We start from the raw sequence: 13,005 nt of genomic DNA, 5'->3' as shown, positions 1-13,005 counted from the left end.
GATCTTTATGCTCGTTGAACAGTTCTTCAGCGTCTGAATGCATTGAAATAGGATTGAAAGGGATGAAATAATGATCAAAACCAATATTCTAGATGCAGTTAATTGAAGAACTCGAGTCGAAGTTATGAGCAATGAAAAAAAAATGCAGTCTAGATAAACTAAGTTTAATTCTTCAAAAAATTTCTTCTCCTTCACATTTTCCCTCTCAACCTGATTTGATGTCTTCAATATAGTCGCTAAAACCCAAGCTTGATGTATTTGCAGAGATGCCAAACCCGCCAGAAAATTTTTTTAAAAAAACGCCGTTCAAGTTTTCGAAAAATCGGCCGCCTAGGCGGCCTAGGCGGGTCTTCTTTTTTAAAAAAACTAGTATAGCCGTGCGGCTATACTCTTGAAATAATATATTAAAAAGTATGGCCGCGCGGCTTTATTCTCTAAATAATATATTTAAAACGTATAGCCGCGCGGCTATACCCCTTAAATAATATAATCAAACCAGTGAACCTGTTTATTCCAAAGCAAGCTTAATCATTTTCACAAGGAAACTCACACTAAATAGTACACAAGACTGCAAAATAGAGTTATAAATTGACAAAATGGAAAGCATCATCTAAACCTGTTTGAAGAGGACCTAAGAAGCTGCCGCTGATACCAACAGCAATGACATCCTTCAGGGTTTTTCTTGTGGCACCAACCTACCAGAATTGCCAATTACTTTACAATTCAGGCAATATGGACCCAAAATGGATACTAAAAAAAATTGTAGTGATTACCCAAAATCCACTTCGATTACGATCTCAGAAAACTTTTGGATCTTGTCCAGAACTTCCCAAACATCTGGGACCACATTTTTCCCATCACTCTGTATAACTGCATCCCTTGGAGCATGAAGAGCTACATGAAGCACCGATCTATTTTCTGTGCTGTTTATCTGAAGGCACCACCCATAAAAAGAAAAACAGAAAGCAGAAGAATCACATGATAATGGTTTCAGAAATAAGCTGGTCTCATCTTTACCATAAATCCTATAAAGCTATCAAATACAAGTTTTTTGTGATTTCAGACAGTTAAATGTCAGAAATTTGGGCATCCTAATTTGAAATAGGAGACACCAACTAGCTATTGTTCTACGGGTAGTTCATAAAAACAAATTTTAAAGAAAAAATAGGAAACACTTCTCGCTAATTGCAGATAAAAGGTGTTCAAATTAGCATTTTAATTCCATATTTATCCACATAATACTCGACCAAAGGAAGATAAACTTGAAACGTACATGCTCTCCACCAAACGTTCGGTTAATCTTTTCTTTGAGGGATGCAGCCTGCATTGTGGCGTAGACAACATTAATTAGAAAACACTATATTCATTCAATCCCATACTCTCATACAGATCCAACTATGGAGATGTAACAAAACATGTTACCATTGAAATTGAATGAAAATATGGAAAAATGGGTACAACTAGTCAACCAATGGACTTCCATGTCCCCATCCATTTCATGTTTATGCATTCTTTAACTCATGTCCTGAAGATAAAACAACAAAAGTGGATACTCACGGAATGTAAACAAGCAACTCAGGATCATCCTCTTTGCTCTCCAAGTGTTCCTGTTGCAGAAAGTAGGATCAGATGAGGCTTCATATGCCCAGTAATTTAAACATAAATATTTAAACCAAAATATAAGGTAAACCTGAACTGAATCTCAACCAATGATTCAGCAATTTTTGGGCCAAAGATGAGGGTTTTTCCTCTTCTACAGCAGCTGTATTATCTTGCATCTCTCTGGGAGTTTTTTATTTACTCTTTTTGCCCATCTTATGGATCCAAAAGCTGCATTTCACCCAGATTACATTACTGAGAATTGACCAAAATGAAATTTAAAAGGAAAAAATTCAAAAGAAGAGATGACTCAGCAATTGGAGCCCCAGAAAGCAGCGTACTCCTTTTGGGTCAGTTAACCAGACCAACTCAGTTTGTAACTAAACTATTCAATACAACAAAAGAAACATGAAACTGAATATATATTTGTTCATCATCAGCTTCCTAGCAACCAAACATAACATAAACCAAAACAGAAAATGGAAAATACTGATTTTCAATTGCAATTTCTCAGCTTCTAGGGTTTGAATTTTCAAAGAGACGAAATTCAGGTGAAACATGGACTTATTCAATAGAAAGAGCCCAATATTTATCACAAAGCTCCATTTTAACAACTCGACTACTTGTTCAGAGCTATCGACAATTTGAGAAATTTCAAACGAAAGCACTCTAAGTCACAGCATAAAGACTGCACAGAAGAAAAAAAACAGAGTGAATTGTTGGGAAGAGCTAACCTTTACGTTGTTGATAAACGTGAGTCGCTAAAACCCTAGCTTGATGTATTTGCAGAGATGCCAGACCCGCCAGTAAAAAATAAATCTAAATAAAAAAACGCCATTCAAGTTTTCGAAAAATCGGCCGCCTAGGCGGGCTAGGCGGGTCTTTTGCAACAGAAACACCACTGAAGAGAGAAACAAGAAAACTCAGAGCTAGCTTTCAGGGGAATTAGGTGGTGCACTACTTGTAGAGGGACCTCAACTGCACTACTTGTAGTGATTAGGTGTAAAACTAGTGGATGAAACCAGAAAGGCAGAGCATGCAGATGCAGTGGCCTGAAATCTTTGTTTTCTTCTTCTTCTTTTTTTAGGAAAAATGTGGAGCATGCAGTGGCTAAGCTTTTGTTTTTCCGGACTTGTTTTGGACAAATAGAGAGCCTGCAGTGGCCTAAAATTTAATTTCTATATTAGTTGTCATGCAATAACAGTTTGGGATTTTTTGGGATCACAATATGTTATGGCAGTTAGTAGTCTAATTGTTGATTTGGAGATTGGTGTGTCTAGCAGGAAGGAGTTCAACAAGTAAAGTTGAGGTGGCGGTAAAGCAGCATGGTTCGCCCTTTCTACCAGTGTGTGAGCTGTACATTTGAACTACTTCACTAAAATCATAGGGAAAACTCAAATTAATTACAGAGCTTACTGTGAGAAAAGCAAAGGTGTGGGAGAGACGAAACTCACGAAACTCCATCATGCCTCAACTTTTGCAATAGAAGAAAAAAAACCTCCAGTAGAAAGAAACAAGAAAACCAGGGCTAGCTCATATGGTAAGCAACGGCAAGTGGCACATTTGAGATTTATAGAAACTAGAAGATACCCACATGTGCTGAAATTGTGTAGGAGTTCGTGATAGTGGGTTGGCAGATTGATATGTCCAGGTCGATATGACAAGGCCGCAGGGCATGTTGGCAACCTTGCATATAATTAGGCATGTAAGCCTTCTAATCAAAGAAAGAGCTGTAGAGCTAATAAGTAGAATAGGAAGCGAGCAAATTAGCCTGACCCATCAAGTTCTATACCCATCTAATGTCGCACAACGTTGTACTTCTTCTCTTCCATAAAAATACAATCATCCCGTTCTTACAATCAACCCTTTTGTCAGCGAATCTAGCTTAATGAAAAAGGGTTTGTTCTCATACTCGAACTCTTATGGCACTTTGATATTCCATTTGCTAAAAATTAAAGTTCTGCATTTAACTTAGATGAAGGTCCAATTAAAACCGTCGACTTCATATGAGTGTGTTTTCTGTCGTCTTGTAAATAGAGACGACAAATTTAAGAGGTTCCGTTGTCGGTTTAGTGTCATCTACGCCCATTCTTAATTAAAAATATAGTTAGAAATCATTATATTACTTATTATTACTATATTGATTGCAACGAAATCTTTCCTTTATAATTTGGTTTCGAGTTACCTACTTCTTTTTCTTCTTATTTTTTTGGTCCTTTATTCTTCCTTGCTTCGGATTGGAAAATTAAAGAACTGAGTGAATCATAAACCAAGTTTTGGTGCATTTCATGTAACAGGATTGTATGGTTCTGAAATATGGGTGTCTGATTCTTAAGGACTAACCGGAAGGGTACAATCCGTAAATCCAGCTCGAGGTGTGGAGGGTTTTGATCCTTTTGTTCCTGGAGGAATAGCCTCTCATCATATTGCAGCAGGGACGTTGGGCATATTGGCGGGTCTATTCCATCTTAGTGTCCGTATTGTTGTAGTGATGAAGCAGCCTCACCGCTCTTCTGCCGATTCCAATGGATTGTGTAGCAAGCTAACCTCTCAACTTCTTCAATTTTCTTTTCGAATTTGTATAAAATAACATAATTTTCGTGTTGTGATTCATAATAATAAATGAATAATACGTCTCCTGCCCACAAATGGAGCATTTAATTTCTGAGATGTTTGATGTAGTAGCCTGAATTTTATTCTATTTAAAATGGAGCATTTAATTTCTGATTCAGGGACAAAATGGAGTGCTTATAAGCAGAACACAAGTAGCAACAGAAGGCCAAATCATATTATCTATTAACTGAAAGTAGAACATGTCCACTACAGGATGCTTTATGAGTATATATGTAGGTTGCTGAAATACATAGTGACGAGAAGTAATCGGATGGATTCGATCGGTTTAATTTCAAACTGTTTGGCACTATGCTAAGGTGACCATATATGTAGAACTGATCATATCTGGGTTCAAAAAATCATGTAGATTTCTTTGGAACCCAGACAATGTGATCTTTCGGAAGGAAATGGCAGACGGCAACGGTTCCTGGCTTAACTTTTAGCACTTGGAAGGCCAAATGCTTTGGGTTCCACTCTGATGTGTCTGTGTGGCAAACTGCTACTGCTTTAGCCTCCAACCCATCAGCACCCTTCAGAGGCACCACATAAGCTCTTGTTGTTTTTGTTGCATGGCAGTAGAAAACAGCGTAAGGATAGGTCTGCTTGTGGCACACAACTGATTTACCAGCTGCCAGCTTCTTCACTCCAGGGGTAATAGTGTACTTCTGCAACGTGGCTCCTTTCTCTGCCTCTGTTGAGATTGCTTGAATGTTTCCTCCAAGCTTGGAAGTGCTGAAGTCAACCATTGACTCCAAAGAGGTAGCACAATACTTCTCCTCTCCTCTGATGCCTGAGCTCTCACACTCTTCAATTGTCCCCTTGATTATATCAGCTTCCACAGACTCCGGCTTCACCGAAAACTGGCTGAAAATCTCTGGCAGCTTGTTGGACGAGAAGGGGATGGAATCCGCTGTTGTGCGTGGCACGAAAGCCGCGGTGTTTGAGTTTCCAGAGAACGTCAAGGTCATGCTTGTGCCAGGACGTATGTCCTTCTCCAAGAAGAAAATAGCTGCGTTTCGATTTCCATGTAGCTGAGTCTCAGTGGCTGCATATACGTAGTTGAAAGGGTTTGGTCCTGGCTTCACTCCAACATACACAGGCTTTCCCTTGTGCCCTGTGTTCACAGACACTCCTCCTTTGCCAACACCAACGTTGGTTCCTCCTCCAGGCTTCCCGGTGGTCACCCCGACACCACCGCCTTTGCCTCCGACATTCACGTTGGTGCCGCCGCCTGGCTTCCCTTTCCCGGCTTGGACATTCACCCCTCCCTTCCCAACGCCGACAGTGGTGCCCTTTTCTTCAGCAAAGTCTACAAAATTTAACCACATAAATGGAGAACAAGTGAGAAGATGAGTGAAATTTAGTTAGAACTGAGACATGTTTCTTAAAATTTTCAGATCATATATAAAAGGTTTTACAGGGAGCTATCATTAGCACCCACAAAAATCGTTATGCACCCCTCCCCTGTAAAATCATGAGGGAAAAATTGCACGGTGGGAAGTGCTAAATGACTTTTTTTAAGTGCCAATAACAGTTTACACGATTCTATCCTGGTCAATTTGGCATGACTTTTTTAATTGTGCCTTTTATTGACACATATATATATATATATATGTAACAATTTAAAAAAAGAAGAGTACATGTAACTCAAAATTAATGTTCTATGGAAGCTAGAGAATCCGATTTTAATGAAGTATTCCTTTTAAGCCACTCCTCTCCCTTCCTCTTTTACAATACAAATTAACTATGCCAAAGGATCAAATCACTTACAGAAACACAAAATATATGAGCTTGTATCAGATTCTAAATACTAACCAGGCTGGAGAAGTTCACTGATGGATTTTGGCATTTGAGTGTTTGGCAAGACAGAGTTCCAGTAAAGCTGAGGTGGTAGAGCAGCATGGCTTGCCACCAGTGTGAGCTGCAACATTTTGAACTCTCATTAGTACGTATGAGATGAGAAAATTAAACTAGCAGGCATGAAAAAATGAAAACAAATCAAAGTTACAAAGCTTTACAGTGAGAAAAGCAAAGATGTGAGGAAGACGAAAACCCATCGAGACTTCCAAAAAATTGCAACAGAAAGCTTTGATTGATGGATGAACGGAAGCAAGCAAGAAAGAAAACTCAGAGCTGAGCTTGTTAATATGGTACCAACAAGAGCAGTAGCTTCAGCATTTATAGAGAGAAATGCACCATGTAAGAGAGTTGATTGGTCAAGAAATAACACTCCACCAGCATTGTCGACTGGATCATAATTACTTCAACTGCCCTTGCCTCACTCACTCCAATTCATTTATGTCGATTGGGACACGCGGAGGCCCAGGAGGGGGCACAGGACAAGTGCTTGAGATTAAACAATATAGGGTGTTTGTTGGCAGATGGAACTTGTCACTGAGTGAGTGCAAATCTGATAGCAAAGACTCAAAAGATTTTGTAATATATCTTCGACTGGTCATTGGTTTTGTATAGTATATTAGATGACGTTTACATTCACGTATTATAATATGAGTGAATAATATAGTTAAAATTTCTGCATTAATGTATAATATCAATAAATATTACATGATCATTCTCTAACACTACACTATAGTTCTTCGATCACTTCAACAGATAACAAAAAGAATGGACAAGCTTTATTAAGTGCGACTTTTTTTCCTTTCTTCTGATCAAATTGAACGAACAACTAACTGCCCCATTTATTAGGGTTTAGTAAGATGTTGCATGTCATCTTCTTTTCAGATTTTTTGGTGGATATCACCAATTATTTTCCCTTTGCGTTTGCTTCCATGTCACTTTCTATATTCGGAAAAGTAATGTGAGAATTTGATGCACACGTTTGTTTTGTAGAGACGTGAATTTGATGCACAAGTTAGTTTTGGGAAGAAAGTGTTTGGTCTCATTTCTTCATTTGTTAAGTTCAGAAGTAAATTGTGATGGTTGGAGAAAATATGTTATTACTTCTCTGCAATCTTGTTTGCAAAAGTTTATGAAGATTTTCTTTTGGGCCAAATCTCACCAACACCCCCAAATAATGTCGGAAAAACATAAAAAAGAAAAAGATGAAAATATTTATCATATTTATGGAAATCGGATTCTATGTTTGGGTGTTGTCATTTGATCTCTACTTGTCTTTCAGAAAAACTTTATGTAATTGTTTTTACCTATTTATTAAATACGGAATTTTATTTGGATACTTTTATTTCTTTTTTTAAATAAATGGGCCTCATTGTATTAGTTGGGCTTCATCTTTATTAGAAAGATTGTACATAAGGTGATATACTAATGTACTATGCAACTTGCCAACTTATTGCCACGTTGTCAAAAAAGAAGTCATTACTTCATAAAATCCACGTTATAAATTAGAAAATGACGTGTTTGAAATCTAAATCATTCAGTGGAAAAAAATGAAATTTACTTAAAATTTTATGAATTGACTTGCTATGGCCTAGAGAGATGCACTGAAAATTACATAATCACAAACATTTAGTACAATCAATTATATTAAGATGCATTAATACTGAAGGTTGATCATGCATCAAAACATGTCCTCCAAAGTTTCCAAGTAGCCGGGATACACACGCAATATATATATGTCATGTGTGGTCCCCCTATATGAATGCATGTGTGGTTAATTTAGGTTATTTGACAATGGACAAATTATTAACCATTTTTCTCCTAATAATATCTTGAATTTTCTTTACATTTTATCATGGAAAGAACAATTTTTTATCTATCCCATTTAATATAATTAATTCTCTTTTTATTTTTTCTTTTTTTGTGGAAATAATATAATTAATTCTCTAGCCACTCCAAAACACATTTACTTTTGATATTGCTTTTTTTTTTTTTTTTTTTTTGTGCCGACTTACAAGGACGGAAAATATACTTGTTTATTTAGGGCTATAGCCCATGTGAGTTTTTCTTTTCTTCTTCTTATAATTAGTATTTAGTATATAGATTTTAAGGTTTAACTCAGTATAAAATCTAACAATCCACATATAATATAAATCTAACTCACTTCATTTTGAAATCTTGAGTTTGTCTCTATATGCTTATATGTTATTGCCAATAAATCTAAATCACATATTTTAACAAAAATTAACTTAATCAAAGATTCGTATTCACAATTTATCGGGCAATCAACTTTAACCCTTATTACCCTCCAATAATGCACTCTTGTTTGCTTGAACTCCATATTTGAAGAGCTCACCTTAGTGGACAAAGCTTAAGGGCCAGTCACAATAAATAGATAGGCCCATAGGTCATACATCCCCTACTTGCTTTTGGGTCCATGGTGTTGAGTGATAAGAGTGGCCCATTTCATTGTACTGGTCTGTCTTATATACATATATATATAGTATATACGCGCGGCTATACTATTTAAATATTCGTATACATTCAACGAGTATAGCCAGGCGGCTATACTGATTAAATATTTGGAGAGTATAGCCGCACGGCTATACTGTGTAAATTTTCATATATTTTAAACAGTATAGCCGTGCGGCTGTACTATTTAAAAATTCAAGTTTGTTACTTTTAGGAATTTTTGCATTGTGCTATACTATGTAAATCCAATGCTTCATCAAGCCACCCCATTACAAAAGTTTTCAAACCCTAGAAGAAAAATAGAAAGGGAAAGAAAACCTGGGAAAACTATACACCATGTTAAAAGGAATAAACACCACCATCCCCATCTTAATTTGTTACAAACACAATTTCTTCAATCCTACCACCATCGCCAACATTATCAATAATAATAATAAAAGGAAATACTATACTCTCGAAAAAATAAATATGTTATTCAATTTACTCGTAAACTGATATGATCGTCACATCTTAAAACAATACCCTCAAGGCTAGCTGGAAATTCACTTCTGCTCCAATAACAGGACCATTGTTTTTCTAATAGGTACATATTTACTCGTATGCCCAATAACATAAACCCAAATTCATGATATCTTCACTTTGCTTTCCTTTTCACCACATTTTCAAGGGAAACCGTATAAACATCCCAATATTTTTTTTTTAAGTGTTTGAAAAAACGGAATTGGAAGATGAGAGTGACGGTGACACAGAGAGAAAAAGGCCGACACCAATTTAAATATTCGAATATATTTAACGAGCATAGCCGCGCGGCTATATTCTATACTATTTAAAAATCAAAAGTGACCATTTTTCTCCTAATAATATCTTGAATTTTATTTACATTCTATCATGGAAAGAACAATTTTTCATCTATCCCATTTAATATGATTGGTTCCCTAGCCACTCCAAAATACATTTACTTTTGATATTGCATTTTCTTTTTTTGCCGCACTTACAAGGACGGGCAATAGACCTGTTTAGTTAGGGCTATAGCCCAAGTGAGCCTGTCTATGCACATTTATATGTTGTTGTCAGTGAATCTGAATCACATATTTGGACAAAAATTAACTTAATTAACAGTTTATATTCACAATTTATCGGACAATTAACGTTAACGCTTATTAAGCTCCAATTATGCACTATGGTTTGCTTGAACTCCAATTATGCACTTCAAAACAGTTCGTTCTTCACTCCCACATCACAAAAATATAACTCAACAATTTCCTAACTATAAGTGGTAAGTTGCACTCATAAATATAAAAGATTCCTTTTTTTTGGAGTGTTAACAACAATTTTCTGAGTATATGTTATGAAAGAGTAAGAAGCTTGTAGCTCAAGTGGTTAAGAACATTTATTCTGCACCTAATGTTCTTAGTTCGATCCTTCCTCTCCCAATATCGCTTGTATCAAAAAATAAGTTATAACAAAGAAAAGATGAAAAAACCCGATATAACATAACAACAATGTACAAAAACACAAACCACATGAAAGGCCTAAACAAAACCAAAACGGGAAAGGAAACAACCACCCAAAGAGTTGGCAAATAAGAAGAACAACACAAATCAACCACAACCAAATTCTTTTAGGAGTTGGGTTGGGTGTAATTATTATTTTTGTTGCTGTTCATAGCAACTATGAAAATTTACATTCTTAAGTCCCAATCTGCCCATATGGGTATTTTCTTCTTTGGATTAAAAGCCCAAATGGGTCTATGTTATGGGTTTTGGCAGAAAATCAAAATTCGAGATCGCTACACCAATTATTTTGCCATTGATCCAGGACGTGGGCCTAAACAGAAAGTCAATCCCAAGGAATAAATTAATCTCAAGAGGATGCAAACAAGAAATTTGTGATGAAATTGAACCTTTTTACCAATAAAAATAACCCATCTCAAAGTCCTATGTCCTATGGAGCCATGGAGCTATGGTGGGCTAGCGCACTACTATCTTCTTTTTTTACTTTCTTTTTGTCCAAAATTTTTATTCTTTTTTTTACTCTCAGATGTAAGCAAGCAAGTTTCAGGTGTATATATCTAAAAACCTCCTTTTGCCCACTAATCTGCCTTTTATTTTATTGCCTTTATCAAGGCCTTGTTGTTGTTGTTTTAGGTTAGTAAACTTTGGTGGGGTGTGTCATCCACTAATTAGGAGATTTTTCTTTTTTCCTTTATAGCTAGAGACTCTTAAAATTAGTCAATTCTTGTGGGGTTTTGTTTGTCAAAGTAATATTGGTGGGGCGGTTTGCATAGTGTGATGAATTGTTCTCTTGAGGAAATGTTTGGGAAATTATTGTGATGATGTTCAGTTTGAATCCAAATCAATGTGGACAGCTTAAGCATGTCATGAAAGCAATTCTTGTGCAATTGGGGGGGCTTTGGCCCCCACATTACCAAGAAATGTTTTTAAAAAATTTAAAAAAGCAATTGTTGTGCAAGGTGATTCTCCTAGCTATATAGTCATAGTAATTGTGATGGGTGGTCATGATTTTTTATTGTTTATAAATAGTGAATGACAAGAACATTGTGCCAAAATGAAAGATTTGAGACACTTTAGTTTTTGTTTGAGCTCAAAAGAGTGGGGTTTGTAAAGAAGGTCGGCAATTCCTTCGTAGTTCCTTTCCCTTTTCTCCCCCATTTTCTTAATGAAGATTGTTGACTAAGTTTTGCATGTTATTAGAACCTTATTGGCCTAAACGATCATTGATCTTTAATTGTTTATGTTAATACATGATTTTCCGATATGATTACTTGATTTAGTTGATTTTGTGGTCACACCCAACAAAGTCTAGACTCCAATAACCTTTTCTCTATATGCTTTGAGTTCTAACAAAACTATGCGCGAGATCCACCGCATGATAATGAACTTAACTACATTTACATTGATGTTAGAATCCGACGCAGTACACTCCTAATTCTATTAAACAATAAATTGATTTCAAATTCGACAAAAAGAAGTTTGGCAGCCAAGAGATGAACCCTAGCTTTCCATTTTATTTGTAATATTCATATATCGTATGGAACCACGAGTGTAAGCATACAATAATTAAAACCTTCATATAATTGACCCATCAAAAGGCTCTTTACACAATAAATGTCCTATGATGCATCCGAAAGGCAAAGTAAATCCCATGAAAAAAAAGAGAAAAGAGAAGGCTCTATTCAGTGTATGCTCATTGCTCATGTTGCAAGTTGCAACAGTGACACTACTGATCTTTTGGTCACTAGAAAAGGAAACGAATCTAATCACACTGAAAAAGAGAGCAGAAAAAAACAAATAGAAGAGTAGTATTATATAAGTTTTGTGCATTAATTAAACAAATAATTCTGATTAGATGTTTAGTTCGAATTCCATCCAAATTATTGGATGTTTAATTAAACTAATAATTCTGATTTAGAGTTATAATTAATGATTGGATTAGATCATCCTATAGCAGCTAACAGTTTCTAGGGCATAAGCATCTTTCAGATAATCATTTAGAAATATTATCTCTTGGCTCATTCCCATGCTGAAAACTGGTTTATAAGCATTTTGGAAATTAGTGGGATGCTAGCTAATTTAAATTTAATAAAGTATGTGGTTTGGATTAATGCTCTTTTTAATCAAGGGAAAGTTAAATTAATTGCATCTCCACAATTGTCTAATCAAGCTTTGAGCTTGACATATATAAATTATATGAATTGCTATGGAGGTTTTGGGAGTGTAAAAAGGCTAAGGGTTATTGGAGTGGAGGGCATGACCCACACTGATTCTGTCTCTTCTACATGGTAGGCTCCATCTCCATCTCCATGGAGGGAGTGGAAGAATTATATTCATAATTTTAATTACAAAATTCTTAATTTCTCTATAATTTCCCTCTAATTCTATATTAATTAACAACCATGACATTAATTATTATTATTTTTTTATATGTTTATGTGTTGATTATTTTGCTGCTCATATCAAGGTGTCTCCATCAAATAGATCTCACTTGTGGAACAATGATACTTGATGGAATATAAAGTATTATTGTGTTTTGAAAAGGGTTTAAAAAGCTCTTGTTTGAACTTATTAAATTGGGCGTTTGCAATCATCAGGGTGAGAGAGCTAGGGCAACATAGGCCATAGCTTCAGCTTTCCATGTAGACAAAAGTCCACATGGACAAAAGCATCATCAAATCATATTACTGTGCTTGTATTGTGAGGCAGATTCTTAAAGAAAATTACATGCATTACTAAAAACAGAAATCACAGTTGGGGAAAATAGTAAAATGGGGTCTATGCAAATTCTTCTTTTTTTAATTTTGGTATGCGAAAAGTTTAAGTGAATGGGAGGCTACTAAAACGCAGAATTAAGACATACCAAGACCTCTTTAAAAACTTACAAAGGAAGAAATGTCCTGTTTGTTTTATAATTTAAAATAAATATAAAAAGCATGCAGTGTAAGTC

General features: G+C 35.7%; 1 protein-coding gene and 1 pseudogene across 1 annotated transcript; both read right to left on the bottom strand.

Annotated features, from left to right (window-relative positions):
• Nucleotides 491–1,327, bottom strand: LOC109947475 (annotated as a pseudogene).
• Nucleotides 4,353–6,383, bottom strand: LOC18789398 (BURP domain protein RD22). Its single transcript, XM_020554837.1, has 3 exons — nt 6,231–6,383; nt 6,028–6,133; nt 4,353–5,521 (listed from the first exon to the last, which is right to left on the bottom strand). The coding sequence occupies exons 1-3, from the start codon at nt 6,267–6,269 to the stop codon at nt 4,572–4,574; spliced, it is 1,095 nt and encodes a 364-aa protein (XP_020410426.1). The 5' UTR covers nt 6,270–6,383; the 3' UTR covers nt 4,353–4,571.

This window comes from Prunus persica, chromosome G1 (genome assembly GCF_000346465.2).
Source record: "Prunus persica cultivar Lovell chromosome G1, Prunus_persica_NCBIv2, whole genome shotgun sequence".
NCBI lineage: Eukaryota > Viridiplantae > Streptophyta > Magnoliopsida > Rosales > Rosaceae > Prunus > Prunus persica.
Note: the sequence above shows the minus strand (reverse complement) of the source record. Positions and strands in the feature narration are given on the sequence as shown.

Coding starts and splice junctions, on each gene's coding strand:
- LOC18789398 (XM_020554837.1), bottom strand. CDS start 6,269: ATGGGTTTTCGTCTTCCTCACATCTTTGCTTTTCTCACT. Junction 6,134..6,230: donor ACATCTTTGCTTTTCTCACT/GTAAAGCTTTGT, acceptor AAAATGTTGCAG/CTCACACTGGTGGCAAGCCA. Junction 5,522..6,027: donor CAGTGAACTTCTCCAGCCTG/GTTAGTATTTAG, acceptor TAAATTTTGTAG/ACTTTGCTGAAGAAAAGGGC.